This window comes from Anser cygnoides, chromosome 2 (genome assembly GCF_040182565.1).
Source record: "Anser cygnoides isolate HZ-2024a breed goose chromosome 2, Taihu_goose_T2T_genome, whole genome shotgun sequence".
NCBI lineage: Eukaryota > Metazoa > Chordata > Aves > Anseriformes > Anatidae > Anser > Anser cygnoides.
In genome coordinates, this window is record NC_089874.1 from 70,833,239 (window position 1) to 70,861,013 (window position 27,775).

General features: G+C 43.3%; 1 protein-coding gene across 2 annotated transcripts in view; it reads left to right on the plus strand.

Annotated features, from left to right (window-relative positions):
- Nucleotides 1–27,775, plus strand: part of NEDD9 (neural precursor cell expressed, developmentally down-regulated 9) — a 98,300-nt gene that overhangs the window by 44,197 nt on the left and 26,328 nt on the right. The window contains exon 1 of one of the 2 annotated variants that reach the window (XM_013190429.3): nt 15,766–15,919. The exons of the other annotated variant lie outside the window; for it this stretch is intronic. Within the exon in view, the coding sequence (XP_013045883.3) occupies nt 15,908–15,919 (12 nt within the window). The 5' untranslated portion in view covers nt 15,766–15,907. Of the gene's footprint in view, nt 1–15,765; nt 15,920–27,775 lie in introns of those variants that run through there. 2 annotated transcript variants of the gene reach the window in all.

Below are 27,775 nucleotides of genomic sequence, written 5' to 3' on the forward strand. Positions count from 1 at the left end.
TTTTCTCAGAGTCCATTTTGATGCAGCTCTGCCTCACAGCCTGCAGAACAGGAAAACCACATCCTTTCTGAACGCGAGCATATGACCTAGAAATTCTCAGCATGAGGTGTGATTTCACTGGAAAAGACAGAAAGACATTTTGAAACTGCAGCCTGCAAGGTAGATTGCTGATGCAGAGAGGTTACTGAATAAGTAATGGATGCAGGGGTCTTTTGTTTTTAAGCACAGTACAGATTAGTAGAAACAGAAAACAGCTGTAAGGACTGATTTCCCTCTTCTATATCCTTGTCTTCTGTGCATCTTCCATCAAATGAACAGGCTTTTCAGAAGTTCTGGGAAAAAAGCATGCTGGCTACTTTGAGCACTGAGATGCTTGTCTGCAATGAATCATTTTCTGTTCCTTGCTGGACCAGGGAAGAGGCCACCCTCTATTTACGGGATAGAAGTGACAGAGGTCATGGCAGCCTAAGCGAGCAGGCTGTGACAATTTTACAATGGATGAATTTTTATTGGCTGAACCCTTGGGACCAGCAACTGGCCTGGATTTTTCTACTACTATTACTCTGACTACCAAATTTCTCCTGTTCCCAGAATTCCTGGACCAAAACTTTACCTGGAAACTGCTCAAATGTATTTGGAAGATGTGATGATTATTATTTTATACATTTTCTCCTCCATGTATCTGGTTTCTGCCAGACGAAACGCATTTATGGGCAGGGGAGATGCAGGTCTCAGACTCCAACTCAGTTTTGCTGAACCAGGGTGTTCAGATATCTTGGCTGTGATCCCAGCAAATATTCAAGGGTTGGATTCAAAAGATTTGGGCACTCAGCTCTCAGCCAGCCACACAAGGATGGGCATAATCAGATAGGACCTATTGGATACCCCTGCCCTCCTGGAGTAGCTGGGATGCCCTAAGATACCTGTCCATAGACTCCATGCTTCAATAACCCAATCCAATCTCTGCTAGACCCACTTTTGAAAATCTAGACCTCACTTACCTAAGCTAACTGAACCTCCAAACCACTTTGCTTTTTGAGGAGGAGGACACAGTGCCAAGAACAGGGGAAATCCATCTTGGTGCTGTTTGTATTGTCACAACACAGCCAAGGATATGCTGGGGGAGATTCAGCAAAGATAGAAACCCCTTTGAGCAACACACATGCCTCCCTATCGAGCTGTGCTGCTGCAGCTTGCCAGCTCTCCCTGCCACTCAGCTCATGGCTGCCTGCACTGCAGCTGCTGTGCTCTGCTCGTGTCATCATCCACAAATCACTAAGTGCCTGCATTTTCCTGCCTGAAAGATGCTGCTGCTGATGTTACTATTCCACCTCGAAGAACTACCAGCAGTTCAGAGACTGCTGACCTACAACATACACCAGAGAAAAACCTGGTAGTAGAGGATGCAGTAATTTTTCTTAAATGCAAGCGACTACATGATCAAATAGGTGTATTACATCTCTGCTATATATAGTTCTATGTCAATAAATGTTTAACCTCTGCAGGATTTTCTTTTACCCAAAGTTTAACCACAGTGTGGACAGTAAACCACTGACAGACTGTAATGTATACAAGCTTTCCCTTATTTTCCTCTGCACACACCTAAATGAAACACCTTCTTCTCCGGTACTTCATTTCTCATGTCAGTCATGGTTGTGGTCCAGAAGTGGGTTCATATTAGCATCTCAGCACTTGTTTTCTAACCTCACCTGGTACAAAAGTGCCACACTCTGCACTCACCTCATTTCTGAAACCTTGAAGGGGAATGAATGATAGAGCCATAACTAGCAGCAAAGAATTTCAAAAGAAATTCCCTAATAAAATGGAACCATATGAAGGAAAAAACAAACAAACAAACAAACAAACACCTCCAAATTAATTTGAACAGAAATCAGCCAACCTGAGAAAAATCACAAATTGTTTGCAAGTGATGAAGACAGAAGAAAGCAAAATTCATCAAGATCATATTTACTATGAATTAGCCAGTCAGTTCTCAACTTTGGAACTTAGCACTGTTACAGAAAGACAGGCCCTTGAATAGAGAGGAGGAAGTTGCTGCTTTGAAGGCTAGACTCACTTCTAAGTTAAATCTTCTCATACCCTGACAGATTTTTCCATATCTAACTACATCATTCATGGCGAGCATTTGGAATTCATCTATATGAATTCATCTACACATAGTAAGTCACAGAATCACACAAATCACAGAATCATCTAGGTTGGAAGAGACCTCCAAGATCAGAATTATTACCCTACACATGTGAACACAACTGTCACCTACTTCAACATAAGCTTTATCAGCTGGACTGGTCCAAAGAAGCAGTAATGACCCATAAAACTGAGCAGCTTTAGTATAGCAAGTGCATTCCCAACACCACAAAGATCTTGCACAAATCAAAGACAGAAGCAGTCTTTAGCATGTATGTAAACAGTAAAAGGAAGACTAGGGATAATGTGGGTCCCTTACTGAACGAGGGGGGTGTCCTGGTAACGGGAGACAACAAGAAGGCGGAGATACTGAATGTTTTCTTTGCTTCAGTCTTTGCTTCAAGGACTCCCCCCCAGGACTCCTCGACCCTGGCAGGAGGAGAAAGGGGCTGGGAAATGGAGGGCTCCCACCTGATTGACGAGAGAGTGGTTCAGAAGCGTTTGAATGGGCTCAATGCACACAAATTCATGGGTCCCGCCAGGATGCATCCACGTGTGCTAAGGGAGTTGGCAGAGGTGATTGCCGAACCGCTCTCTATCATCTTTGAAAGGTCCTGGAGAACAGGAGAGGTGCCCGAAGACTGGAGGATAGCCAATGTCACTCCGGTCTTCAGGAAGGGCAAGAAGGAGGATCCAGGAAACTACAGGCCAGTCAGTCTCACCTCTGTCCCTGGAAAAGTGTTGGAACAGCTTGTGCTGGATGCCATCTCCAAGCAATTGGAAGAGAAGAATGTTATGAGGAGTAGTCAGAATGGATTCACCAAGGGGAAGTCGTGCTCGACCAACCTCATTGCCTTCTATGATGGCATCAGCAGCTGCGTAGATGGGGGGAGAGCAGTGGATGTCATCTACCTTGACTTTAGCAAGGCTTTTTATACTGTCTCCCATGACATCCTGATAGCAAAGCTGAGAAAGTGTGGGATAGAGGAGTGGACAGCAAGGTGGGTTGAGAACTGGCTGACTGGCCAAGCTCAGAGGGTGGTGATCGGTGGCGCAGAGTCCGGCTGGAGACCTGTGACTAGCAGTGTTCCCCAGGGGTCGGTGCTGAGTCTGCTCTTGTTCAACACCTTCATAAACGACCTTGATGAGGGAATAGTGTCTGCCCTCAGCAAGTACGCCGATGACACAAAGCTGGGAGGAGTGGCCGACACGCCAGAAGGCTGTGCTGCCATTCAGCGAGACCTGGACCTGCTGGAGAGATGGGCAGGAAGAAACCAAATGAGGTTTAATAAGATCAAGTGTAGAGTCCTGCACCTGGGAAGGAACAACCGGACATATCAGTACAGGCTGGGGGACGACCTGCTGGAGAGGAGCTCTGAGGAGAAGGACCTGGGAGTCCTGGTGGATGACAGGTTGACCATAAGCCAGCAGTGTGCCCTGGTGGCCAAGAGGGCCAATGGGATCCTGGCGTGCATTAAAAGGAGCGTGGCCAGCAGGTCAAGGGAGGTGATCCTCCCCCTCTACTCTGCCCTGGTCAGGCCTCACCTGGAGTACTGTGTCCAGTTCTGGGCTCCCCAGTACAAAAAAAAGACAGGGATATCCTGGAAAGAGTCCAGCGGAGGGCCACAAAGATGATACAGGGCCTGGAGCATCTTCCCTATGAAGAAAGGCTGAGAGACCTGGGTCTGTTCAGCCTGGAGAAAAGAAGGCTGAGAGGGGATCTCATCAATGTTTATAAATACCTGAGGTGTGGGAGACAGAGGGATTTGGCCAACCTCTTTTCAGCGGTTTCTGGAGACAGGACAAGGGGCAATGGCCACAAAATTGAGCACAGGAAGTTCTGCACCAACATGAGAAAGAACTTCTTCACGGTGAGGGTGACGGAGCACTGGAACAGGCTGCCCAGGGAGGTTGTGGAGTCTCCTTCTCTGGAGAGATTCAAGGCCCGTCTGGACGCCTACCTGGGCAGCCTGCTCTAAGGAACCTGCTTTGGCAGGGGGGTTGGACCCGATGATCTTTTGAGGTTCCTTCCAACCCCTTCAATTCTGTGATTCTGTGACTAATGAGTTGTTATATGTATCTATTAAAATGGCATGCCTGACATATTTTAGATATGGGGGCATCTACTTACATAAATGCATACTTACAGCACATCCGAAGTCTAGAACCACAGCTGTATAAACATGTCACATGCGGGTTTGCTTTTGTTTTCTGAAATACAGAGCAAGCTCTGCAAGAGAAAACAACAAACATTAAAGCAGAGCTGAAAGCTGCCCAGGGCCACAAGTGGAAAAATGCCTCTGCATCAGGCGTCTTTAATTGTATCACTGCACAGAAAAAGCTGAAAAATATAGACACACTTTTTATTTACTCAAATATTTGAGTGAAGTAGCGCTAAAAGCAAGAACAGATGAAAACTCACAAGTTTTTAAGGAACTCAACTCTTTTTCATTTTATTTTCTCTAAAGAGTGAAATAATGAAGTAATCTCTGTTATTCTCAAAGAACAGGATTGAGGTCAGCAAACAGAGCAGCCTCAAAGCCTGAGGGAACAGGGCAGAAGGAGCAATTGCCACTCACCATATGAATGGCAAGGAAAGAGAAAAACAGACCTGACCTTTCAGGGAGACCTGGAAACAGCCCCGAGAGCACTGGGAGAGAGCAAACGCGCCACCCCCCCCCCCCCCCCCCCCCCCCCCCCCCCCCCGAGAGCAAACAAAACAAAACAAAACACACAAAGAGGCATTAAGAAAACCTCACTCCAGTAGGAAGAGGAAGTGGTTTAAGGGGATTAGCTCCAGAAAAACAAAGCTCCACTCTTCCTCATACTGCCAAGGATTCCCAGAAATACTCTTCTGTAGCATCGATGGGGCTATGAAAATGTACAAATGTTGGCAACCGCTCAGTAAATGATAGTAATGGGAGGTGGCATCTCTGGACCTCAAACAGCTAGCAGACAATTGTCTCATTTTCGTGGTGTGTCAGATTAAATTTAGCCTTTAGTGCTTTGCTTGTCTTGTGCCGTTACCTCCTTTCCAGAAAAAAACGCAGAACATTTACCACCTTACACTGACTTTGACCTGCAAACACAAATGCCAGCCCACAAAAAACTAGTGCTGAATCATTTCTTTTCCCAGCTATGACCTTTCTACCCCTTCCCCTTTCGTGTCTGTCCATTTCTTCACGAGTGGCTCTCAAGCATCTCTATCACAGAAGTATTTGAGAAGATTCGGTAGATTTGTACTTGAGCTGCAGGGAAGTTTTCTCAGCCAGGAGCCTTTCATGGTGGGCAACAAACATAGCTCCCATTTTCTGACAGTGTTTCTTCAACTGTAACAAACTACAACAGCTGAGTATCCTGTTTCCCAGGAAACATTTCAAGTTCTTTCAAACTGAAATACCTTGAAATCTTGGGATATCACAAACAAACACATGCGCAATGCAGTCATGGATATCAAATAGACAACAGTTTTGCCTTGGCACTGTAAGACTGGGATATCTGACTGAGTCTTCTCCATCTTGAGGCTAAACAGATGAAATCTCAGAGCCACAGCCACACCTGAGTCAGTTTTGCTAGGATCAGGATTAATCATACCCCCTTGATCGTCCACTGAAAAAAAACAACCTTTTCAGCTGTGCAAACCCAACTCATCAGTAAGCTGAATTTCAGAGTGTGATGCTTTGCTGTGTCAACACAAAAAATATCAATCCCTTGAGCTTCAGAATTATTCAGAGGTTTGGGCTTTAAAATGGGAGTCATTTTATGGATTCAAAACAGGGCTGAAGGTAAGGCCCATGAAGTTGGTTAGTTGGTTATCTGACTTCAGAGTTTGAATCTGAGATCAACTGAGAAGAATTGTAGAGATGGATGAGGAAAGAGAGGCATGAAATTGGAAACAGACAATAACAGTTCCAGGTACTTTAGCTATATGGGGACTTTTGTAGAAGAGGTATCGGAATGACTAGGTACTAGCCTAGATCTGAATTAGTCTGAGTTAGCATGGAAGAACAGATGTCTAATACTTCCTACTTCTGCTCAAGCTGGAAATGCCAGAAAAATTCCCTCTGCTTGTGGTATTTTGGCACTTCTGGGTTCAGTATACAGTGGTGAATAAAAATTAGGGAAAGGCCTGAAGCAGATCTCCATCCATTCCCCATAAATTTGAGAACATATTGCGTCTGTTGCAAACTTTGTGGGCGAGTTGCATGGGAGATGGATGTAGGTGGAAAAAAAAGCTAACAACTTCTCAAAACCTTCAAAAAGATAACTCCCTGGGTCCACAGCTTTGTTGTACAAGTGGACAAAGACTCACCATGGATCCAGTTCGGTGAAGCACACGCACAAGTGAAAGCACTGCTGAGTATGAAGGGCCTCGAGAACATGCATAAAGTTAAGCATGTGTTCAATTGCTTTGTTGAACACGGGACATAGGTTTTCATCCCTAGCAGCCATTTCCTGTTTGGACACCCTTTTCACGGAAAGAGAGAGGAAGAAAGAGGGTTGTGTAGCGTGATATTTTTAGATAGATTTTTAATGGAATATTTGTTAAGCTTTCTTCCACCCCAACTCCCCCCTGCCTGCTGTCTGGGTTTTGTATGTGTTTTTTTAATGGTTAGCAATGCATTACAGTATGGCTGCTGTTTAAATATTTGCTTGAAAAAAATGTAGTCTGTGCTTAAGAAAAGTGGTTTGGCACAAACTGAACATTCTCAAACGTCCATTTGCCAGATGGATCACTTTGTTCAATTACAAAGAAGAAAGATGGTAAAGGAGTTGAAAATCGAGTGGAATGTTCCTAAGCACACAGCATTGTTTACTATCTGCATGTCTCCTGGCATCCTGTGAGCAACTACCAATAAGCTCTTCAAAAATGTTCCTTTTCTTTAAAGAAGTCTGCATTTTTTACAATAATAAAAACGCAGTAGATATATTCTACAATAGCCTGATGGAAAAATGTGCTAAAGTTTTTCTATAAATCAAATGTAGCAGTTTGGCATTAGCTCTGAGGCAGTAAATTTAGTAAATTAGGACCAGATGATTTTAAAATAGAATCTTACATAACTTTCTAGTGTGATATATATATTTTTTTAATTTAACAAAAGTTTGTCTGTCTTCATAAAGTTATATTTGCTGCTACCAAAATGTGGTTTAATCTTTAAGAGCCATATTTTTTGTTATTTATCAAGTGCAGAATGCTTTAAATAGCAAAGTAAGGAGGGGAACAGATTTTTCAAAGACAGAAAAGGGTATAATCTGTACTGATCCTCACAAGGTGTGGGTACTTTGGATCCCTAATGCCCCTGTTTCTCTCTCATTATGTTGATTAATAGTAGTCTGTTCCTCTATACATCTTCCTTTTCTTGCTCTTTCCCTTCTCCCGCAATTCAAAGACACCTTTTCCCTTCATCTCTTCCCCACAGTGGTTACAGCTTGGTCCAACAGACTTTTCTTTCACCCATTTGCTTAGGTCAGGAGTCAGCATCTGAGACCTTGCGTTTCCTCCTGCTTCCTCACTTTTGATCTCTGCCCATCTCTGAGAAAAGAGGAAAATGAAACAATAAGGCCAGTCTGTGGAGTCTATTCTACCAGCTTTAGTCAAAGTCTGTTGATCCTATATGCATATATATACCTGAAAGCTGCTCTCCCAGTACATCTTCGACTCTTGTGTTTCTGAGCCAGCATTTAAACCACTAGATAGTCATGTCTAACCATGCCTGTTCTGGGGAGAGGGGTTTGCATACATACAGCCTTCTTGATCTTCTTTTTGAGCAAACACTCATCCGTACCATGATCTTTCACTGGAACAACAGCTTCTGGAGCACCATCGTGGAACAATTCCATGGTAGCTCATCTCACTGTGGCACACTGCAGTGCCCTACTTTTGAAAGTAAGACTGAAGTCCTTTTACAGTGCCTACTTATTGCTTGGAGGGGCAGCGCTAATGCATTATCTCAAAACTCTGAAATTAGAGGACAGTGTCACTAATACCCTGATGTACCCACAGCTTTTTAGCAATGGCTTCCAGATGTACATCTGGCAGGACTTCATGGCACAAAAAATGAGCTTTGCCCCGTTTTGAAAAGTAGTTTCATAAAAGCCATGAACACACAAGGAGACAGATGTTTACAGCTCCCAGACAAGGGAAGTCTGAGGAGGTGAGGAGTCAAATCTTCATGTCAACCCTATGACTCAAGCCCACATCAGATTCCAGGAGCAAACACAATGAGTCAACTGGGATGTGTGGGAAAGGACAGAGCCTTGGGGGTAAAGATGGAAAAGAGGATGTAGGTGTTGAAGGAGAGATCAACAGACTGTTGTGTACAGCCTGCCCTTCATACAGTCCAATGACTGGTGCTTCTATCAGCTGCGTATCCAGTCTGAAGCAAGTAGAAGAATAACAGTGGTGGATACACGTGACAGCTGAGTTATCTGCAGTGCTGCATCCCTCACTGAGACAATCTGCTTAGAGGAGCCAATTAAGTCAAAGCCAAGGCTCACAATGCTACATGATGTGGGCCAAATTCTGGTCCCAGTGAAGTCGAGGGAACCTTTGCCAATGGGAACACGCTCTGTCCTTTTCACCCCATCTTTGGCTACCCTGCTGCTGGAAGCATTCAGAGTTCACAAACGATAGCAATGGAAAAGAGAAGGAGAAGAGTTCCCACGTTCCTTCTCTTCTACTATTGTTTCCTGAGAGTCCTGCAGCAGGCAGTAACGCAATGACTTTTTCCTTAAATGACGTTGGACTGAATTGCTCATTGCAAACAACAGAAGAGGAGGAGGAGTTTGGAAATAAGTCATTTTCCTTTAAAGAATTATTTTGGGAGAGCAGACCATAAGCAGATTTAGATGGAAGCAACGATAACCATTTTTGGCAGTTTTGTGGAGATGCAAATTTACACTGAGTATGAGATGAGAGTTTAAACACTAAGGCCCAAAGAAGAGAAAAATAAGTGTAAGACTTTTCACATGCTTTTCTCAATTGTTATGGGTATCAACGGATCTTCACAGATCTGGCTGAGGCAAAAGAGAGAAAATATTGTCTCTTTCCAATTGCATATTCTCCTTCCAAACACATCCAAAAGGAGCAAATTTCCCTGAAATTCCTCAAACCTCAACTCACCTCTAGTCTGTGACTTCATGGGAAGCTTAGTGGTAAAGGCAAAACAGGCGCTTCCCCTTTGGACTGATTTTTTTTTTTTAAATCCCTAATTTACATTTCATTAAATTTTCTTTTTTGATTTCCCTCCTCCCACTGGAATGGAGTGGTTGCTGCTAGTGGACAACAACCGACCTGCTGGCCCTACCAGGGGTAAATGCTTTGCTGCTTTGAAATCAAGGGTGATGGGAGATGGGGAGAGGAAAAATATGAGGATATAAAATACAACAGCAGATCACCTACACTAAAAGAAACAAGGGAGATATTCAATAAGAGGTTCCTAAAAGCAGAGAATGATAAAAATAAAAAAAAAAAAAAAACAATTAAAAAACACAGGCTTTGCAAACAAAATGGACACAGTTGCCTAGTCTAGTCATGGGATGATTACTTGAACAATGTGTAAAACTGATGGACAAAATCGGGAGAGATTGCACTTTAGGGGCAATTGTAATTTTTTGACAGGCTGAAGTAATGCACATTTTGCAAATCAGGGAGGAGGAGAGTATTTAGGCAAGGGCTTTTTTGGTCCTGTGTCCAAGAAATGGGGCTACAATGTAGAAATCCTCTGCAAAGAGGATTCATGTGATTTCAAGGAATTTGATGTAGTTTTAAATCTATTTAAAATAGGCTTTTAAGGACATCAATGCACACCCCACTTCATATGCCATTTTGTTGCTCCAGGTTTCTGTACAGCCTCCCTCCACATGTTCAGGGGAAAAAAACCCTTCAAGATAAAACTTCTGGGGATGGGAATTGGTGCGTATTGCTGCATGTGTCTGTGTGCACCTGCTGAGAAAAAACAACTTGATGCTTCTCTAGCAAATCTCACCTTCCTAGATATTAAATACTAGTGTGGCACTTTTGACACAGCAAAGTGAACGTCTTTATTCCAGACCTGTTTCCTGCTTAATTGTCCATGCTCACAACCCTTCCTTCATGAAGGGCTCCTTTGCAGGCGGAACTTGCCACAGTCCACAGAAGAGACCATCTCCCTTGGGTGAGCTGTGTGCTATTTGAGTCATCCTTCATTCTTACAAACCCACTATGCCAAATGCACGTATTCAAAGAGCCTGATTCCAAACTGGGATAACAGTGCTGTGGTGGGCTGCCTAGCCTTGACCAAAAATTCACTGCACGAAAAGCTTAACATGCCTAAGCTACAGGGAAACTTCTCATCTGAGGCAATTCTGGTTCCAGTTCTGGATTCCTTTCATCTTAAACTAGCTATGATGCCTAAGCATATCTTTTCTCTTGAGCAACCTCCCTGTATGACATCTATCATATTTCATCCACACATCTGTGAACTAGAAAGAAGCCTTTTGCTTTGCTATTTCTCATCTTTTCTTAAGAAAAACTAAACAAAACAAAAACTCTTTTGGCATCAGTAGGTCAAATGGCATGCACACCACACATCTGGAAGCAAGCCTGTATTTTTTATCCCATGTATTAAAAACATTCGGTGCCAGAGCAGAAAATAAAGGAGTGTATTCTACCAGCATGACTGTTAGACTGTTTTATTTGTTTGGGAAATGAATAACCCTTTTACAGTATCTCTGGAAGGAATAGGCCAGTGCATGCTGCATCCTGATCTTCTTTTCTGTCTCCAGCCTTCCCCACATACCTTAAATTCTTCTTGCCCTCTCACCACCACTGGGTCATGGGCAGGCAAGCACTGGGGACCCAGTCTGCCCCAATGCTGCGGCTATTTCAAAGGGCAGAAATTGCCTGCAACAGCACCAGCTTCTGCTGTCTCTCCTACCCAGCACACACATGGTATCGAGGTGCCCAGGTCTCTGGCTTGCCTTGGCTGCCTGCACTGCAGGTGGCAGTGTGACTGCAATTGCTTTGTCTTCCACAAAGTCCTGCCTATGCTGCCCAGGATGAGAAGTCCCCTTGGCTGACCCAGATGCTCTGCTCCGCCGGGGCAGCTGCTTCTTCTGCATCATCATCTGCAGTCAGTACTCAGCCTTGGACCAGAGATAAATTCATTTTGTTCTGATTTTATGTTCTCTCCTTTCCTTTCCCCAGGGTGAGATGGGTCCCTCATGCTGTTTTAATAGTGATTCCACTGTTTCCCTTTCCCATGTTCATTTCCTCCTGAGAACCTGACTGCCTGCTTCGAATAACAAGTGGAAATTGTAGCGGTATTTATTTTCATCCTTTATTTAAATCTGAACAGATTTTGCAGTTTTTAATCACTGGATCAGGCTGGTCGCTCAGAGAGATCCCAGTGCCAGAATAACTAAACTGCAATTGCTTTCCATGATTTCCCAAGCTAACAAAGTCTGGATTCACTTTCAAAACTTTTTAGGTGGGAGGACACCAATATGTTTCTTTCTGGCTGGCATTTGAAGCAAAACAGAGAGGACAGAGGGAGCTGCATTTATTCCTTTTATCTGAAAGAGCACCACTAAACAGGACTTTGATGGTTGACTTGGAAAGTTGAATGAGTGATTCCTGAAGAAACTGAGTAAAGCTGCGTAAAATGCCCTTCTTGAGAATGTGAAACTGTCTTTGTGCTTTCTTCAGAAAGGATGTGGGATGCCTGTACGATTAGTTCATACTTGCTAAAGGAAACGTAGTATTCTTGACCAAGGCAAGTGAACCTGCTCTGTGGCTTTAGCCACAGGCATCTTATGTAGAACAGCAAAGGAGAGTCAAATTTTAAAAGATACTTCAATTAACAATTTTTCTTTCACAGCTTGACCCTTGCATTTAAACCTGACCATGACAGGGATGACTATCCACCCTGGATAGGGTGGATCACTATCCACCTTGGATACAATATCCACCCTGGACCACTATCCTGCCTGGCAGGACAGACTTCTGTTACTGTCACATGGAATAAACTCCTAGCTTGAAAAGATTTCCTTCACTGGTCGGAGAAAAATGGAGCAGGTTTTGTTTTGATTTACTGAAATGCAAAATATTCCCTTCTTTGGGTGAGAATGAAATCTTTTTCTCATTGTCTCCTAGTGAGGTGGGAGAGAGGGCCTTTCTGTCTAGACAGACATAGAAGCCAGCCCACGTCAGTGGTGAATTTTTGTTCATGTTCTTTTCAGGAAACAGCAGCATTTCATCTTCTTTTCATAGATTTCTCCAAGCAAGCAAATTCCACCATTCTGACTGTGTACAAAACCATTCTATAGCGAAGAAATTCTGGCCACTGAATACCAGCTGAACCAGTCTGCGTAGCATTATGTAGGTGGCAGGATCGACGTTAATCAGCAGTACCCTCCTTTGCTCTTAAAGTGCAGTGGCACTATAACTAAACTAATTTTAATCCCAATCCCCTGGCCAAGTATCACAGCAAGAAGTGATGCAGATGCTGCACAACATTATCCAAAGGATAGCCACGGATTTGTGTGAGGGAAAAAAAAAAAAAAAAGTCGTTCAGTGCTTCCAAAACACCAAGCTCACAGACTCCTTCTGAAAAGGATTTTTCAAGTGTGAGGGAGACACTCCGCTGTGCCTCTCTTTTCCCAGGTTGTATCATGGGGAAAGCAGAACAAGGGGTTTCTGTTTCAGTAACCTTTCAGAGTAGGATATCTGTCTTGTGTTTGTCTCCTATCAGTTGTCACAGGACGATAGCTGGCTGATTTGCTTCCATGGCTGTTTCCCTCCCAGCCTGACTGATGGCTTTGTTTCATGGTGCACACTGAGGGTTGTGCTGGGTATGCCGCGGAGCCTGGCTGGCAAGCCCCCCTTTGGTGGCAGGACCATCTCACCTGCTGCTGGCCCCCAAATACCTCAGAGCCCTGGCTGGCAATCAGGAGAGCATGGGGAGGGCACCAGCCAGTGGCACAGTGAGAGATAAAGCAAGCAATAAGCTCACCAGGGTGATGTATAAGAGCAGGAGAAGGGCACTGGGTTGCCCAAATGAGCAGAGAGTAATATTAATTTGCCCTCAGCAAAAGCAAAGAAACAAAGGCCATCAATGCAGGCAGAAGGCGAAGTCAGAGAACACATTTGCTACTCCACTAGAACTGCAGCAGCATAAAATATGAGGCAGTGATTCAAATCATTGCTGCGCTGTGAAGCAAAAATACACATTACATGAATTACCCTCCTGCGGACTTCAATAGGGCCCTGTTGTTATAAATCCTGCCAGAATATCTCAAGTTGCCTCTACAACACATACATCAGTGAAGCCAGACCTTGGCTTCCTCATCAGTGTGTTCCATTATATAATTCAGCTGATTATCCAAGGCAACCAATTTAAAACTTCCCAAGACTACATGTGAAATAAAGTCTTTACATAGTAAAGACATCGCCCTTGACAAGGTCATCGAGAAAAGCAAAGTGCTTGCGCTAACCACAAATGTGTGCTTTCCACAACTGTCACTTTTTATGGTACCGTGTCAAGGTTAGAGGATCGTATTTACAAATCTCTTTCAAGGTATATCTAATGCCTGATATTCATGATAGACTGGGGAGCTCCGCCACACTGCTAGCTCTGCTAGAGGTGTCACACTAAGCAGGAGTATTTCACCCTTTGGGAAATTAACCCCCCCCCCCCAAACTGCAAAGAAAAGCTAAGATTGTAAATGGAGCAGGTGAGAGGGGAAAGGAGGGTGCATGAATCAAGTGAGCAGTGGGACTTTACTGAAGAGGTGGTGAGAGATGGCAATCTGTTTTCCTCCCTGTAAAATACTTACTCTTGTATCTGTTTCCTTACAATTGTAACATACTGCTATCAACACCGATAAACTTTGGGGTTTGATGTCCAAAGTTTCATTCTGGTGGTGTTTAATTACAGATTTTTAGCATGAGTTATGGAGACAGATAAATGCAAAGCAATACATAGTAGGCAATAACCCAACTAGAATTTCACATTAAAACATCTGTTACCTCAGATTAAACTCAGTCAGGGACATTTTAAATGTATCAGAGGCAATGCAAGCTAAAACAAAAGCAGGAGGCACAGCTTCTCAAATGTGCTTAGGTTTCATAATGTGATTGTAAAGCCCTCTGAAAAAGGAAAAACACCTTTTACACGAAAAATATCAGTACTGGTGGGATGACTGGAAAACAGACACACTCTGCATTTACATATAGGTGGAGTCAGAAGTAGGATTCTGCTTTTCTTATTTTTGTCTTTGATAGCTATCTGGTCCTTATTAATGTAGTTTTACAATCTCTAATGCATTAATCTTCATGATAATGGTGCTAGAAATGGAGGCTTTCAGATCAAGAGATTATACAGGGCTCATTCAGGGAGCAGGATTTGGTTGTTAGTCCAGCACCACACTACCACCTTGGCCGTTGCATCCTCTGTCCTTGGGAAACGTACCCTAGGAGAAATTTTTATCCCTGCAGTATGAAGGGCAAAAACACACAATAAATAAATAAATACATAAATAAAATCAAAGGTCAAACTCTCTACTTGTAGAAACACACCAAGGGGATTTGCACTTTCCTAACAGTAAGCTGGTCATGCATAATCACTGAAACAATTCTTTCTTTAAATAAGTTGTCTTAAGGATACAGCATACAAATGAGCTGTATTCTTTTGAAGCTACTCAAATTTATTTTGATAGTACACTCAGAACAGTGTTGCCCAAAACTCAGCAATATCAAATAATATCTATTTTGAAAAACGCGGTGAGGGGAAGAAAACAGAAAGAAAAACCCAGAAAAAAATCCCCATAGGAGTAGGGAGCACAGTTGCAGTGTCACGCTCTGCACTGCAGAAGCTGAAGGTTTCATTTCTCACTGAAGACTGAGGTATCTTTTGTATTGACAGGGACTTGTACTCCATGAACTACCAGGGCATGTGCAGGCAAGAAAGAGTACTGAAAAAATACACATTTCTGCACGCATTTGGTAAATATGTACAGTACCACCACTTATTTTAGCCTAGAACTAGGTAATGGAGGAATTACAGATAAAAGTATCGCATTCTTTAGAGGCTATGAAGCCATTTCAGCAATAGGATCTCTCTCTAGAGGACGAGCCACATGAGAATTTCAGACTATCACTGTACTGTGAAATGAAGTTATGTTTGCAGACTGGTAGTAGAAGATTATTCTTTGCTGTTTTTCCTTAGGCCACTAGAAATAGTCTTGAGTCCATCTGTGACCTAGAAACGCTGGGTGAGAGCCAACTTGGGCAAAAAGCAGAGAATTTATTTCCCTTTTATCTCAGCAAGCTGGCGTACATCCCACACACAAAGATTTCTATTACGGGCATTACAGTAATCGTGGCTGACTAAGGGACACGATTTAGGAACCGCGGAGGGCCGCTGCATGTTTCTTTCCCCTGCCGGTTCCTGCCGTCGAACCACGAGCCGCCACCTATTCTCAGCCCCAAGGCCGCCCGCCCCTCCCTCAGCGCCGCCTCCCTCAGCGCCGCCTCCCTCACGGCCCCGCCGCGCAACGGCAGGAGCGGGAGAACTGCAGCGGGGCGGGGAGGGGCGGGCGGGGCGTGGCCCTGGTGTGGGCAGGCGCCCAACGGGAGGGGCGCTACGCGACGGAACGGGGGAGCCTGGCGGCGCGGCGGGCGGCGCGGCGGCGAGACGCGGCGGCGACGGGGATGGTGACGGGGATGGTGATGGTGGCTATACGGCACTGAGCCTTGCCCGGCAGCCCCTCCGCAGCCATGAAGTACAAGGTGAGGCGCCGGGGAGCCCCAATACCCGCTGCTAGGGGTCGGGTTAGCGGGGTTGAAGCTTTGAGGAGTCGCGTTTTGGGGGGCAAATGGGATGTGCTGCCTAAAAAAAACCACCATCCAAACATTTTCCTTATCCAAAACAACAATAATAATAATAAAAAGCAACTTTATATTTAAAAAAAAAAATAAAAAGCAACTACATTTGCAAAAATAGGCAGCCCATCCCTCTGTCCCCCATTAAATAAAAAGAGGGACTTGGACCTTCAAGACCCTTTAGAGGTGAGACACACTCTTTCGGGAGACACAAATTTGCAGACTTCTGTCTTAATATTACTCCACTTAATTCCACTTGATCCTGCTTTAAAATGTCTGGGCAAGGCACTGCTTCACTTATGGGGCTGTAGATTAGCATACAGACATACCGTAATGTTGTGCGATTAGGAAAAAAGGGGGGGGGGGGGGGGGGGGGGGGAAGGAAAAACTTTACTTTCTCTGCCAAAAGTAACTGCAGCATCAGTGCAACGGGGAGGTGATTTAGAAATGTCACGCACGGTACACGCTTGGAGATTTTGGACCGAAGATGGGCAGAGTGTGATGTAAAGGAGCCCACATCCTACAGTGGTGGATAAAGCTTAATGTGAGATGTCTGAGGGATGCCTAGGCAAATGTACACTCATCCTTATGCCTTTCTGATGTCTGAGCTCAGCCCAGGGTTTGCAGATCTCTCATACCCAAACTTGGGAAAGTTTAGACTTCGTTTTCAAAGCTGCTGTCAGTTTATCTCGTGGCAGTAAGAGTAACCAGGAAAGGGAGATTGTTTGAGATACAGACCGACCAAGATACCCTGTGACTTTGGAAACTTTGATCTGCATCTGGTGGCTTTTTTTTTCTTTAATTATTATTGTCTCTCAAATAACTGCTTTAAAGTCTGAGGTCAAATTCCTCTCATGCTCCTTTCTACTCCCCCTTCAGACCAGTTCAGGTGGACTTTGTACCCGCTTAGGAAAGCCGTGCCTCTCCTCAGAAAATATCAGGCAATTGGGAGTAAAAGAGCACAGTGTCATTGTTAGACCTCCTGAAATGCTTCCCAGTTGTCCACAACTAAGCAGCACTTTTATCCCAGTAGCAAAATAATGGTCCTGCATGGTTATGACAACTCCCTGACTTTTCTTGTCACCGTCCATCCTTCCTGTGCTGCATGATCACACTTCCTATGTAACCCAGTGGCACTGCAAGAATAGGAATTAGTAAGGTAGTTGAAAAGGGGGAAGTCCACCCTGTTCCATAATGCTTCCTGTGCCCCTGGTCTGGTTGAAATGAACACTTTGGTTTGAGGAGGTGATTACGTAATTCTAGATGGAGCAAGCTAGACAAAGAAAGAGCAAGCCTTTAAAAAAGTTTTTTAAAAAAAAGAGAGGTTTTGACCTCAGAAACCTTCTTGTCAGGCTAGGATGTTTGCTTTCTTTAGGTAATGTGAAGTAGTTACTTACACTGTTTAACTAGGACAAACATCCTTAGGTATACTTCATATCCCTGGATTAACATACAAAGAAATTACCTGCTCATTCAGCTCTGATATTTTCTTTCTTTCTTTTTCTATAGGGAAACAAAAGTCATGTACTTTTTATTGTTTACAGAAAATAAAGAAACAGAGCATACTCATGTTCTGCCTGGGAATGTGACAACTCCTCAGAGGTGGCATAGCTTCCAGGTGCAGAGTTGGGTCTGTTTCACTGCTCCTGGTATTCTCCCGGTGGTGTTATTTTGGGGGTTGTCACTCTTTACTTTTGTTGCAGTAGTCTATCAGATAAGGCTTCATCTACTGAAGTGATTGAGGTCCCTATTACTACTTAGGGTGTTAACGGAACAGGAACTGACTTGTGTGGGAGACCCCAAGTACATCTCTCCATCACTCCTGACTTCACTTTCAGTGTGACTAAACCCAGGGTTGTTTCTGGTCTAGAGTTCCTTTCTGCTACTCAGTCTGTTATCTTCTCCCTTTTTTCACTCATAAGCATTTTGAAAACTTATTCCCTCCCTTTGTTCTTTCACCCAAGTTTCTTTTATTCTTCATTCCACTCTTCAAACATTCTTCTAAGATAATACCCAAGTCCCCTGTATGCCAGGGAGGAAATTCATGTGGATTTCAGCAATTTTAGAATTTAACCTTAGATGTCTGTATATTTCTATCTTTTGCTTACTGTGTGAAATTCGGTGAAGATGTGACTGTAAACCAAGGACAGATCTGACCTAAGGTCAGGTCTTCTTCTACCGTTCATGTACAAGTTAAATACTGGAGAATACAAAAGTTATTTTGATTGAGCCATGGGAAGATAGGAAGCATTGAGCATAACAAATACATCTGTGCTGGTTGCTAGTATTTCTTAGTCCGACTTGTCTGAAAGCTACTTTCAGAAACTAATTCCTGTAGGGTGCAGTTGTATTATGGTAATGCCCCAGTTCTTCCTCATTTGATGGCAACAGCATCTTTTTGTGCTAAATCCCCATGTTCCACAAAATTGCATCCCCTCAAGTTCTCGAAGGATGCTATTCCAGTATTCTTGAAATCAGAAGGTGAAATCCACTCTTCTGGAACCAAACCCAGACTGACTGTGACTCCAAGGATGAAGCAGTTATGGCTGAAATGCAGTATGTTGGAACAGAAATATCTGTGGGTTACTGTGACCAGAAAAGAACATGGGTGGGAGAGGTTATCTCTGGCCAGTAATTCCAGTGCCCTATCTCTGGCAATGCTAGTGTGACACAAGCAAAAGAAGGGGGCATTGTCATAACAAGGCTTTTGTGGCTTGTTGGCTGTTCACAAGCAAGACAAAAAAGAGGAGGAAGGAGAAAGGGGACTTATCTCTTTACTAAAAGATCCATACAGTTGGTGAAAGAGAAGAGAAAAAGAACTACATTCCTTACCTCACTTAAGCCAAAAGGAATGACGTAGATGTAAAGTATTAGGTCTTGATTATCTATTTTTAGATAATTTGTTGGGCAAGGAAGAAACCTAAGTAAATAGGGTTTGTAAAACAGGGATTTGTGCTAAGGCACAGTGCTTTAATATATAGAATTGATTACAATGCCTGCATGCCAAGACAAACAAAATACTGTCACTGGGAAGAAATACTATATTCCCAACCAGAAATGCTTGTGAAAAGCTGCTTGTAACCCTGGCAATGAAAGACTTTAAGCATCATGCCATGTAAAGGGAAAAGAACTGCCTGTACTTTACTAACCAATCCTCCTTGTCTTGTTTATTCCTCACACTCTTTGTTTTCCTTTTTTTTTTTTGTATCTCAGCAATCACAGTGTGACAATCAAACCTAGAAATAAATAGGAGCTGTAAAACCTTGGAGAAGGTCATATTAGAGAAACATATTAGAGAAACAAACCAACAAAATGAAAACTGTGCAAGTTTGTGCTGTCTCTGTTATGGTCATGAGTTTAGAGTAGAAGTTTCATGATTTTCTCTCCTCTGTACGCACATGGAGGGAGATGGCAGAATCCCAGCAGGATCAGGCCTAATGGCATTTATCAGCAGCAGCACTAGTGAGAAGTAGCAGTAGGACTGGCTCCTTCACAAAACTTGGAGAGCCACCATCGTTTTCAGATTTCTACTCTTGCCCACTCTGGCCTCTGCATGCTGCCCCTGCCCTCCAGTAGACTTGCATACAGCTTCTGAGTCTCAAGTCTGTATTTATATACCTAATGGTGGTATTTGCCTCGGTATGTCCAGGTATCTGAGAAACTTGTGACAGAATTTGTTTAGCCTCCCAGAGACTTCCTAGGATAGCAAGGTACTGTACTGTTAGTCCCATTTTGCAGGTGGAGGTGCTGTGCCATACAAATGTTACAGAACTTATTTCAGAGGGAGGAGCCAGGACAAAGCGTTACAGCTAACAGCATGCATTTTTTTGCGTGTTTTCTAAACTTCTGTGTTTTCATGCTAACAGCTGCTCATTAGTAATGTAGCTGTAAGCCTGTTCATCAAGAGCTAGTTGTCTAAAATACTGCCGTGCTATCTAACGACATGATCAGAGGGGGCCCTACCAGATTAGAGAGTAGAGCTGCCTAATAGTAAGGCTTCACAGAAACATTTCCTGCAAAGGAAAAACTTCAAGCACAGGAGAAAAGTTCTGCAGCCCTTCTAAGCCAATGATCACCACTCTGCAGGACACAGGCTAGCATTTGGAGAAGTCATATGAAGTGTTATTGTGAATTCAGCATTAACTCTGGGACCAGTTTGTAACACTGTATGAAATCACCTTTGGAATCTCATAATCTCAAGCATGGCAACAGTCAGGGTTAGAAAAGATTATACTTGCACTGATAACTTATCGCTGAACATTGAACTCCTACGTGTGGTGTCTCAGGAGAAGTTTATGTGATTGAATTGCCTAGTACCTGTTGCTCTACAACATTACAAATACCAGAGTCATTGCAGTAAGGTCAGGCTTGACTAGTGACCCAAGTAAAAGTTGAGAGGAGGAAATTCTGAGTCACTCACAACCTCCTTGCTCCACTACTGGAAGGGGTGTCCCTGTTTGGCTTCTTTGGCCAACTTTAAACACAGTAAGAAACAATCTTATATTCATCATCTTGCAAAGAGCATGTGCTCATGGCAGTGCTCTGAGAGAAGCAAGCCTACAGTCCTGCTCTTGCACAGGAGTGCAGGCAAAGAGGAATCTGGAATCTTTAGTGTCTGGAAATAGCAAACAGCCTAGTGTCTCTCTGCATGCAAAGACTAGAAGAACATAATTGAAACATAGAGCTCCCTCCGTGTCTCAATGCCATTACCAAAGATGCTAGGGGCATGGGAGGACTTCAGTACACAACAGCTTGAGCTAGCAAAAGTCACTTTTGTTTTGCCTAATTTATTTAGACTAGCTTATCCCAAACACTTAGGTGCGTAAGTCCTATTGATACCAATAGAAGGTAAGCATGTGTTTGTCCCTAAAGTCTGGAGCACAAAGATCAGTGTGCACAGGTGTCTGCTTTAGCTGTGACAAAGCTGGAGAACCTGCATCTTTGAGAGTTCCTACTTCTGCCTGCCTTTGATGAAGAGAAATAGCTGAACTTTTTGAGAGAGCATATACCTCTAAAAGCTCACATTCAGTGATGTTTGGAATCATAAATTTGGAAGTCACTTTTCAAGACACTTCTTTATGTAATACATGCTCTCTGAACACCCATGAAAGCAGTGGACGTTCATCAGCAACCGTACTCCAACTGCCAAAATATGCTTTATAGTTGGTCTGCAGTAGGATTAATCAGACAGTCCTCTGGGACTGTACTGCCAAAAATATTGCTGAATACATGCCATAAATATTTGTAAGTCAGGCTACTGCTAAGTAAATCTGCATTTAAAGGTACTCCTTGCTGCCTGTAAATGGCTGCAGCTCTCAGTATCAGTGAAGCTGTGTCTCTTTACAGCAATAAAGAGTACAGCCCTTGAGTTTTGCTACCTGTCTATCACAGGCTACTCTTGGCAAGTGACCTTTTTCATTTGCCTGTTGGTCTAGACATTACAGTAGTGGAAACTGTCTTAATTTTAAGGAGTTCATTTTTCCACAGCGGATTTGGACGTAGTTTGTGTTTGACAAGAAACAGGACTGCTAAAGCTATAGTTTGCAGTCCGAGAAACCCAAGTGCTTAGCATGACAAAAACTTTATTTTTTTCCTCTGTAGGGATGAAGCTTATTCCTGCCTTTCTGTTTTTGTGTTTATTTCAAAGGTGCTTCATTCACAGTCAGAGTGGATTAGGCTGCCTGAGAAAGGAAGAGTAATAAGAAGGCGTTTACTCTACAGAAATGCAGTCAGCACATCAGAGGTCCTTTCTTAAACAGGCCCCACTCACAGCAAGGTTGAAAAATTTAGCAGGAGCAATAATGTGAATCATTTGGTCACAACAAATCTCAGAAAATGCTGCACCATCCTAGGACTTTATCTCAATTCCTCCAGTGAATGTCTTGCTTAGTTGAGGGCAGGAGGGGGGGAAGCACAGACTGAAGATTCTGTGATTGTCTTTGAAACATATATATATATATATATATATATATATATAATCCAAAGGGTTAGGTATAAAACATCTGGAAGTGTACACTGTTTGTTTGACATGCAGTTTGCAGTAGGTATGTTCATGAATACCTCTCTCCTAAGGACTTTACATCCAGATAAAAAGCTTAGGGTAATAAATCAACTTTTACTGTTACAGAAGGGCCTAGTTTACAAGCAGATATCTTCTCTTTTTTTCTCTCTCTGTCTTATTATCCTGGTTTACCTCATTTGCAGCCCTTAAGCTCCACAAACCAATCTCTCATGCAATCGAGAATACAGTTAAAGTTTTATTTCAATTTGAGAACAAGTGTGGTAACGACAGCCGGCTAAAACACACTCCCTTCTTGCATCTCCATGAGAATGCTTCCCTAGAAAATGTCAGCTTGCCAAAAAATGAGCTGTGCTGGTAGTTTGGTGACTTTTTGCTGACTTTTGGTGAGTGCCCAGTGGTCTGGAGAAGACTCTGATGGGACCTGCCAAGCCTCATCTGACAGCCAGGCCTGCCTGTCCTGCAAGCATGTGATCTCCAGGCAGCTCTGGCTTCTTGTCCCCTTGCCAGGCTGCAGGTGGGTGCCTGGGGACACAAGTTCCCAGGCTTGTTTTCCCCCAGTAACCTGAACTCTTGGGGCATCGTCACAAGTTGTGGCTGCTGTTTAGTAACCCAGGTGGGTGATGGTAAAGTTACAGGAAAGGATGGCTTTCCCTTCTGTGGAGAGTTTTTGGAGACAGCTGGGAGAAGAAAAACACATCCCAGTTCAGCTAAGTTTTGAATGTTAAAATCAATTAGTCATACTTTCCAAAGCTGAAGACATCACACAAAAGTCTGTGACAATACCGAAGTCTTATGTCTACACAGCTGTAGTTTCTTGACAGTCAAGCTGTGATTGTTTCCCCAAAGAGTTGCATATGGAAGGGTTAAATTTGGGAGCAAGAGGTTCTTTTAAGGAAAATTTCTCTGGAAGAAGGCTGCTCACTAATGCCAAAAAATGGAAAACTGAGAACTCAAAACACAAGTTTCTGGATTCTTTCTTTCCATCCTTCCTTTTTTTTTTTTTCCTTCTGCTCCTTCAGTTTTTACACATTCATCATCCAGTCTCCTTTCATTAAGTTTTAATTGCTTGCCTGAAGGAAAGAGGTTAGGTTTTCCACATGCTCTTTGATTTTGAGGCACTGGGGTTTAATCACAGTGAGATAATATTTACTCTAACGCTATTGTTTGCACGCTTTATTTTTTCCCTCTTTTTTATTTTATTTTTTTTCCTGTTGATGTCACAGAAGGCACACAGTCCTCAGACAGATTTGAAAAGGCCTTTAAAAGTCATGGAGCTAGATCACACCCTTCCTTGGGTGGGGGGAAAGGAAACTGGTTACGAGGGTAAAATACATACAGAAAACTCTGTGAGTTAGGTGTGGTGGAATTTCCCAAAATATCAATAGGTCTCGAAAGTAATAAGTCAGGGGATGTGGTTTGTATTCCCAGAAAGAGCAAAGAAAAGATTTCAGCACTTCAGAAACTCAGGGGGCGGGGGAATAAGATCAGGGTATGTGATCAGGGGATCGCTGCTCTGCCTCGCTGTTAATTGTGCTGTCTCTAACCATATCTGCCTTGTGTGATAGCTCCAGACCAGGCTGGGTGGTCTGACAACACACAAGCAGAGTGCATTAATCTCATGGGTGTTCCCCAATGCTGAGCTAAAGTGCATTGCCTCAGCCAGGCCCTTTTCTAGCCCAGCTATGGCCTGTTCAGTCCCAGCACCAAGAGCCCAAGCAGGAGGTTACTATGAGTGGGAGGGAGAAGCCGCTTCTGCGTGCTCACCAAGCACCTCAGAAGTCTAATGTGATGCAAAAGGCATTAATGGTACAACCACCCTTCTCTACGTCAAAGATAGGAGGGGTAAATCAACTCCTTATGCAATGTCTGATCTAAAATTATATTTCTGTGATGATCTGTGTAATGCCGAGGAAAGCAGGGCAGCCCCCTGAGACCTCACATCCCCTCTAGCTAAAATCAAATGAGAACAGCCAAACAAGCAAAAAACAAAGCAAAAGAAACACAACCAGAAGAGGCAAAAGTATAGCTTGCTGTGCAATGTAGAATTATCATTTTATTGCTCTTAATAGATTCTGAGCAAGAGAACTGTGTTTTCAGCTCACTTGCCCAGTGTGAAATGTCAGGCACAGCAAAAAGCAGATGCACTCAGTGCAGAACAATGAAGGATCTTTTGTGCTAATAATCTTCATTTTCACATTTTTCCTTCCCCCCATCTCCCTTTCATCACTAAGGAGCTGCTCTTTTATTACCTTCTTTAGGATTCATGCACTTGGATTCCTTCCCAAATTGCAGGTTCACTGCTCTGCCTCAGTTTTGTAAAGTACTTTGCTGACTGCCTGCAAAAACTCTGGATGCACGAATCTCTCTTACATGCTTAAAAAGGGATAGCTGTGGTGAAACAAAAATGTCCTCAGAGCTGAGAGCACTTGGTCTCTCATGTGTTTACTTTATGCTTGAATCCCAGTCATGGAAGAACTGATGGGCCACATCAGCAAGCAGGAGTGTGAAGTGCCTGAGCCCTAGCTGATCTGCTAGCTGATTGCCTGCCACCCCTCCTGGGTGGAATATTGTGCCTGTAAAAGCCGACTGTGAATATATCCAGAGCATGACAGGTATCATGCCCTCCTGTGGCTTACCCCAGCATGAACCAGTAAGGAGGGTATATGCGGACTTGTCAGCCTTACTTTCTGCATAACTGGTTTCACTACCAAAAGCAGCCCAGAGCAAACTCCTAAATTCAGGCGTCTCAGGCTGGACGAGAGCTGGGACAGCTCAGTGGAACACTGAAATTAGACACTTGCCTTTCCTCTCTGCAGACCCAAGATTTTCCACATCACAACTTCCAGACAGCTTGGCACGCTTCAGCATGACTGGCAGCCTGTGTTCCAGAGATACACAGGACCAGACTGAGGATACTCAGGGCAGAAGATCTGTTCTTGTTAGGGCTCTGCTCAGGCTGTCACCTCATAGCTCGCTCTCTCATTAGCTGTAAAGTCAACCTTCCAAATCTGTGCATGGAAAACTGCCTTAATTTCCAGACAGCAGGACTTGCAATTATTCTGGCTAGTAACATTTAACCAGAAAAGTGTCTGTGCTAAAACAGAGGTGTTTTTTGTTTTTGTTTTTTGTTTTGTTTTGTTTTTTTGTGGAAGAAAGCAAAGGAGAGCCTAAAAAAGGTAACTATGGCTTTTGCCTGTATAAGTCTATGAAACCTTATGACGCTGAGCATTTGCAGCCAGGCTCTCTGTTTTGTCATTATCTGTGAGCCAAGGAAGCTCATGTTTCCCAGAGCCAATGGACAGACCACAGGTCTGAACTGGGTGCTGTGGGCTTCCCAAAGTCCTTCTGCTTGTCCTGCTGAAGCTGTGGTAACAGCACTGCCCTAGTGGTGCAGCAAGCTGTGTCACACATGTTGTGGTAGCATTTCCTGCTTCCTCTATGGAGCTATTAACTTAAGATAAAAGGTTAAGTACCTGCACACAGCTTGTTGCTGGCACTCAGCTACTATGGGTCTGCACACACATGGGCTGCTACCACCAAGCACTAAGGGACCATTTTGCAGTCCATAACCCATGCAAGTCACTGCCTTCTTCCACATTAGAGGAGAACAGCAACAGACATTTTCTAAGGCTGAACGTCTTATTCTGTCACCTTAGGCAACTTGTATTAAGGAGACAGGACAATATTTACAAAAATATTCTGTGATGGAGAATTAAAAGCAATCCAACCAAGATAAAGCTTCTAGTTTGTGCACAGGCACTTCGTTGGGGTGTCTCCCTTACCTTTCCTTCCTTTGTTGCTCTCTTCCTTCCTTTTCCTAAGCTATCAAAACATAGCAAAGAAGCCATTTGGGCTTTTAAGAAACAATTTGTCCAATAATAGAGCGGAATCCCACCCTTCTTCAGATAAGAACAGAAGTGATTTCCCTGGTTCTATTTTTGCGGAAACTCCAAAGATAGGAAGCAATATTTAAAAACAAAACAAAGAAGAAAATAAAGCACACACAAAAAAACCACAGTACACCCCACAAGCCAGAGGAGGGGACAGTATGCACAAACCTGTGTTCTCTGGAACATCATCAAATTGCACCTCTGAGGGAAGTGACTGCATTTCAGTGAGCTTACATTTGGCTGACCCTTTTCTTTCAGTATTCATTCACGGCAGCACTGGCTGAGCACTCAGGTCAGCAGCTCTGCGCCAGGAGCTTGGCACCACAGCCCTTGGCGCTTAAGGAGCCTTTTGTATTTAATCTCATAGCGTGTCATTTATCATTCCTGTGTTTACTTGCATGGCTGCCTGCACCTCACACGCTCTTGTTACCCACGTCACTGGCTGTGTTTACTCTAACAGCAGGAGTAGATGTTTCCACCGCTCTCTCAGTTACCTCTTCTGCCACTCAGCCTCATCAACAAGCAACCGTCCATTCTTCAAATTAAAAATAACAGAATTTTATCAGTTCCCTTTGCTTTAGGGAAGGCTAACAAAAATAGTTCATATTTTTCAAAGTATTTTTGTGTGTCTTTGTTCAGCTGCAGGCATGCTAGCCATTGATCGCTGTAGGTTTAGGAGAGAGGAGACAACTTTGACTTTTCTGAGATGGACCTCGTTCAGTCTTTATGCATCTGAATCTGGCCTGTAATCTCTTCTGCATCTGAGAGGAAAAATAGTTTACACAGAGAGGTTTTTTTTTTTTTTTTTTTGCTTCAGGTACTACAAATAGGACATCTGACAGCTTTCAGGGCAGCATCTTTTATTCTCAGCCAGGTTTTACTGGGACATGCATCCTGGACTCAAAAGAGAAAAATCTAAAGTGTGCAGAGAATATGAATGGATTTAGAACTGACATTGAAAAAACATGAAATTCCAGGTTCACTTTACGTAGTGAACCCTTGAAAACTTTACTTCTGTCTCAATTGATGTTGAAATTTGGGACTATGGGCACTGTAATCTGCATATAATCTAGAGAGTATCCAGTCAAGTCCAGAGAGTCCAGAGACTTTCCAGTCAAAAAAGTCAAAGCTCTCGTTAACTGAAGCATGGCTGCTGTGCTGCTATAACACAGGAGATCAGGAGAACAGAGTTGTTTACAGACCATGGGTACTTTCAGTTTTAAGAGAGCACAATTGCAACTATCATGCAACTGAATGATATATATATATCATATATCACATATGTGATATCATATATCATATATATATATCATGGCATATATATATGATATATATGATAAATATCATGTAACTGGATTGATAGAGAGCAACAGAGACATCCATCCGTAATCTTATTAAAAGAAGGCCATAACAGCCTTTTTTTCATAAAAGTTCATTTTATGAAGCACAGCTGATTTCCATGGCAAACCAACATTTGTCCCTATCTAGGATCAAATAATTTCTCCCCTGCCATTACAGAACATGAATTTGTAGTTCTGAATCTGTTGCCCTCCTTTTTCCCCCTTATTGTATTGGAAATATAAAAAGAATTTTGTGCAACTTCCTAGTTGCCAAAACAACTCCAAGACACGTTTCTCATCAGCCCTTTCTCTAATGCCAGTTTGTTTAAGAAATGGCTGAGTTTTTTTTAGCACTTAGTCATGCAAAAAGGTCACTGCTGTGCCTTTGCCTTCTCATCTCAGATGTTAGAGCTTATTTGGTGCTTCACAGATAAATGAGTAATAGAACCAAGCCTCTAAGAGCAAGTCCAGTCAATTCCAGATAACCCTCTCCTGTGTCTAAGCTGATAGA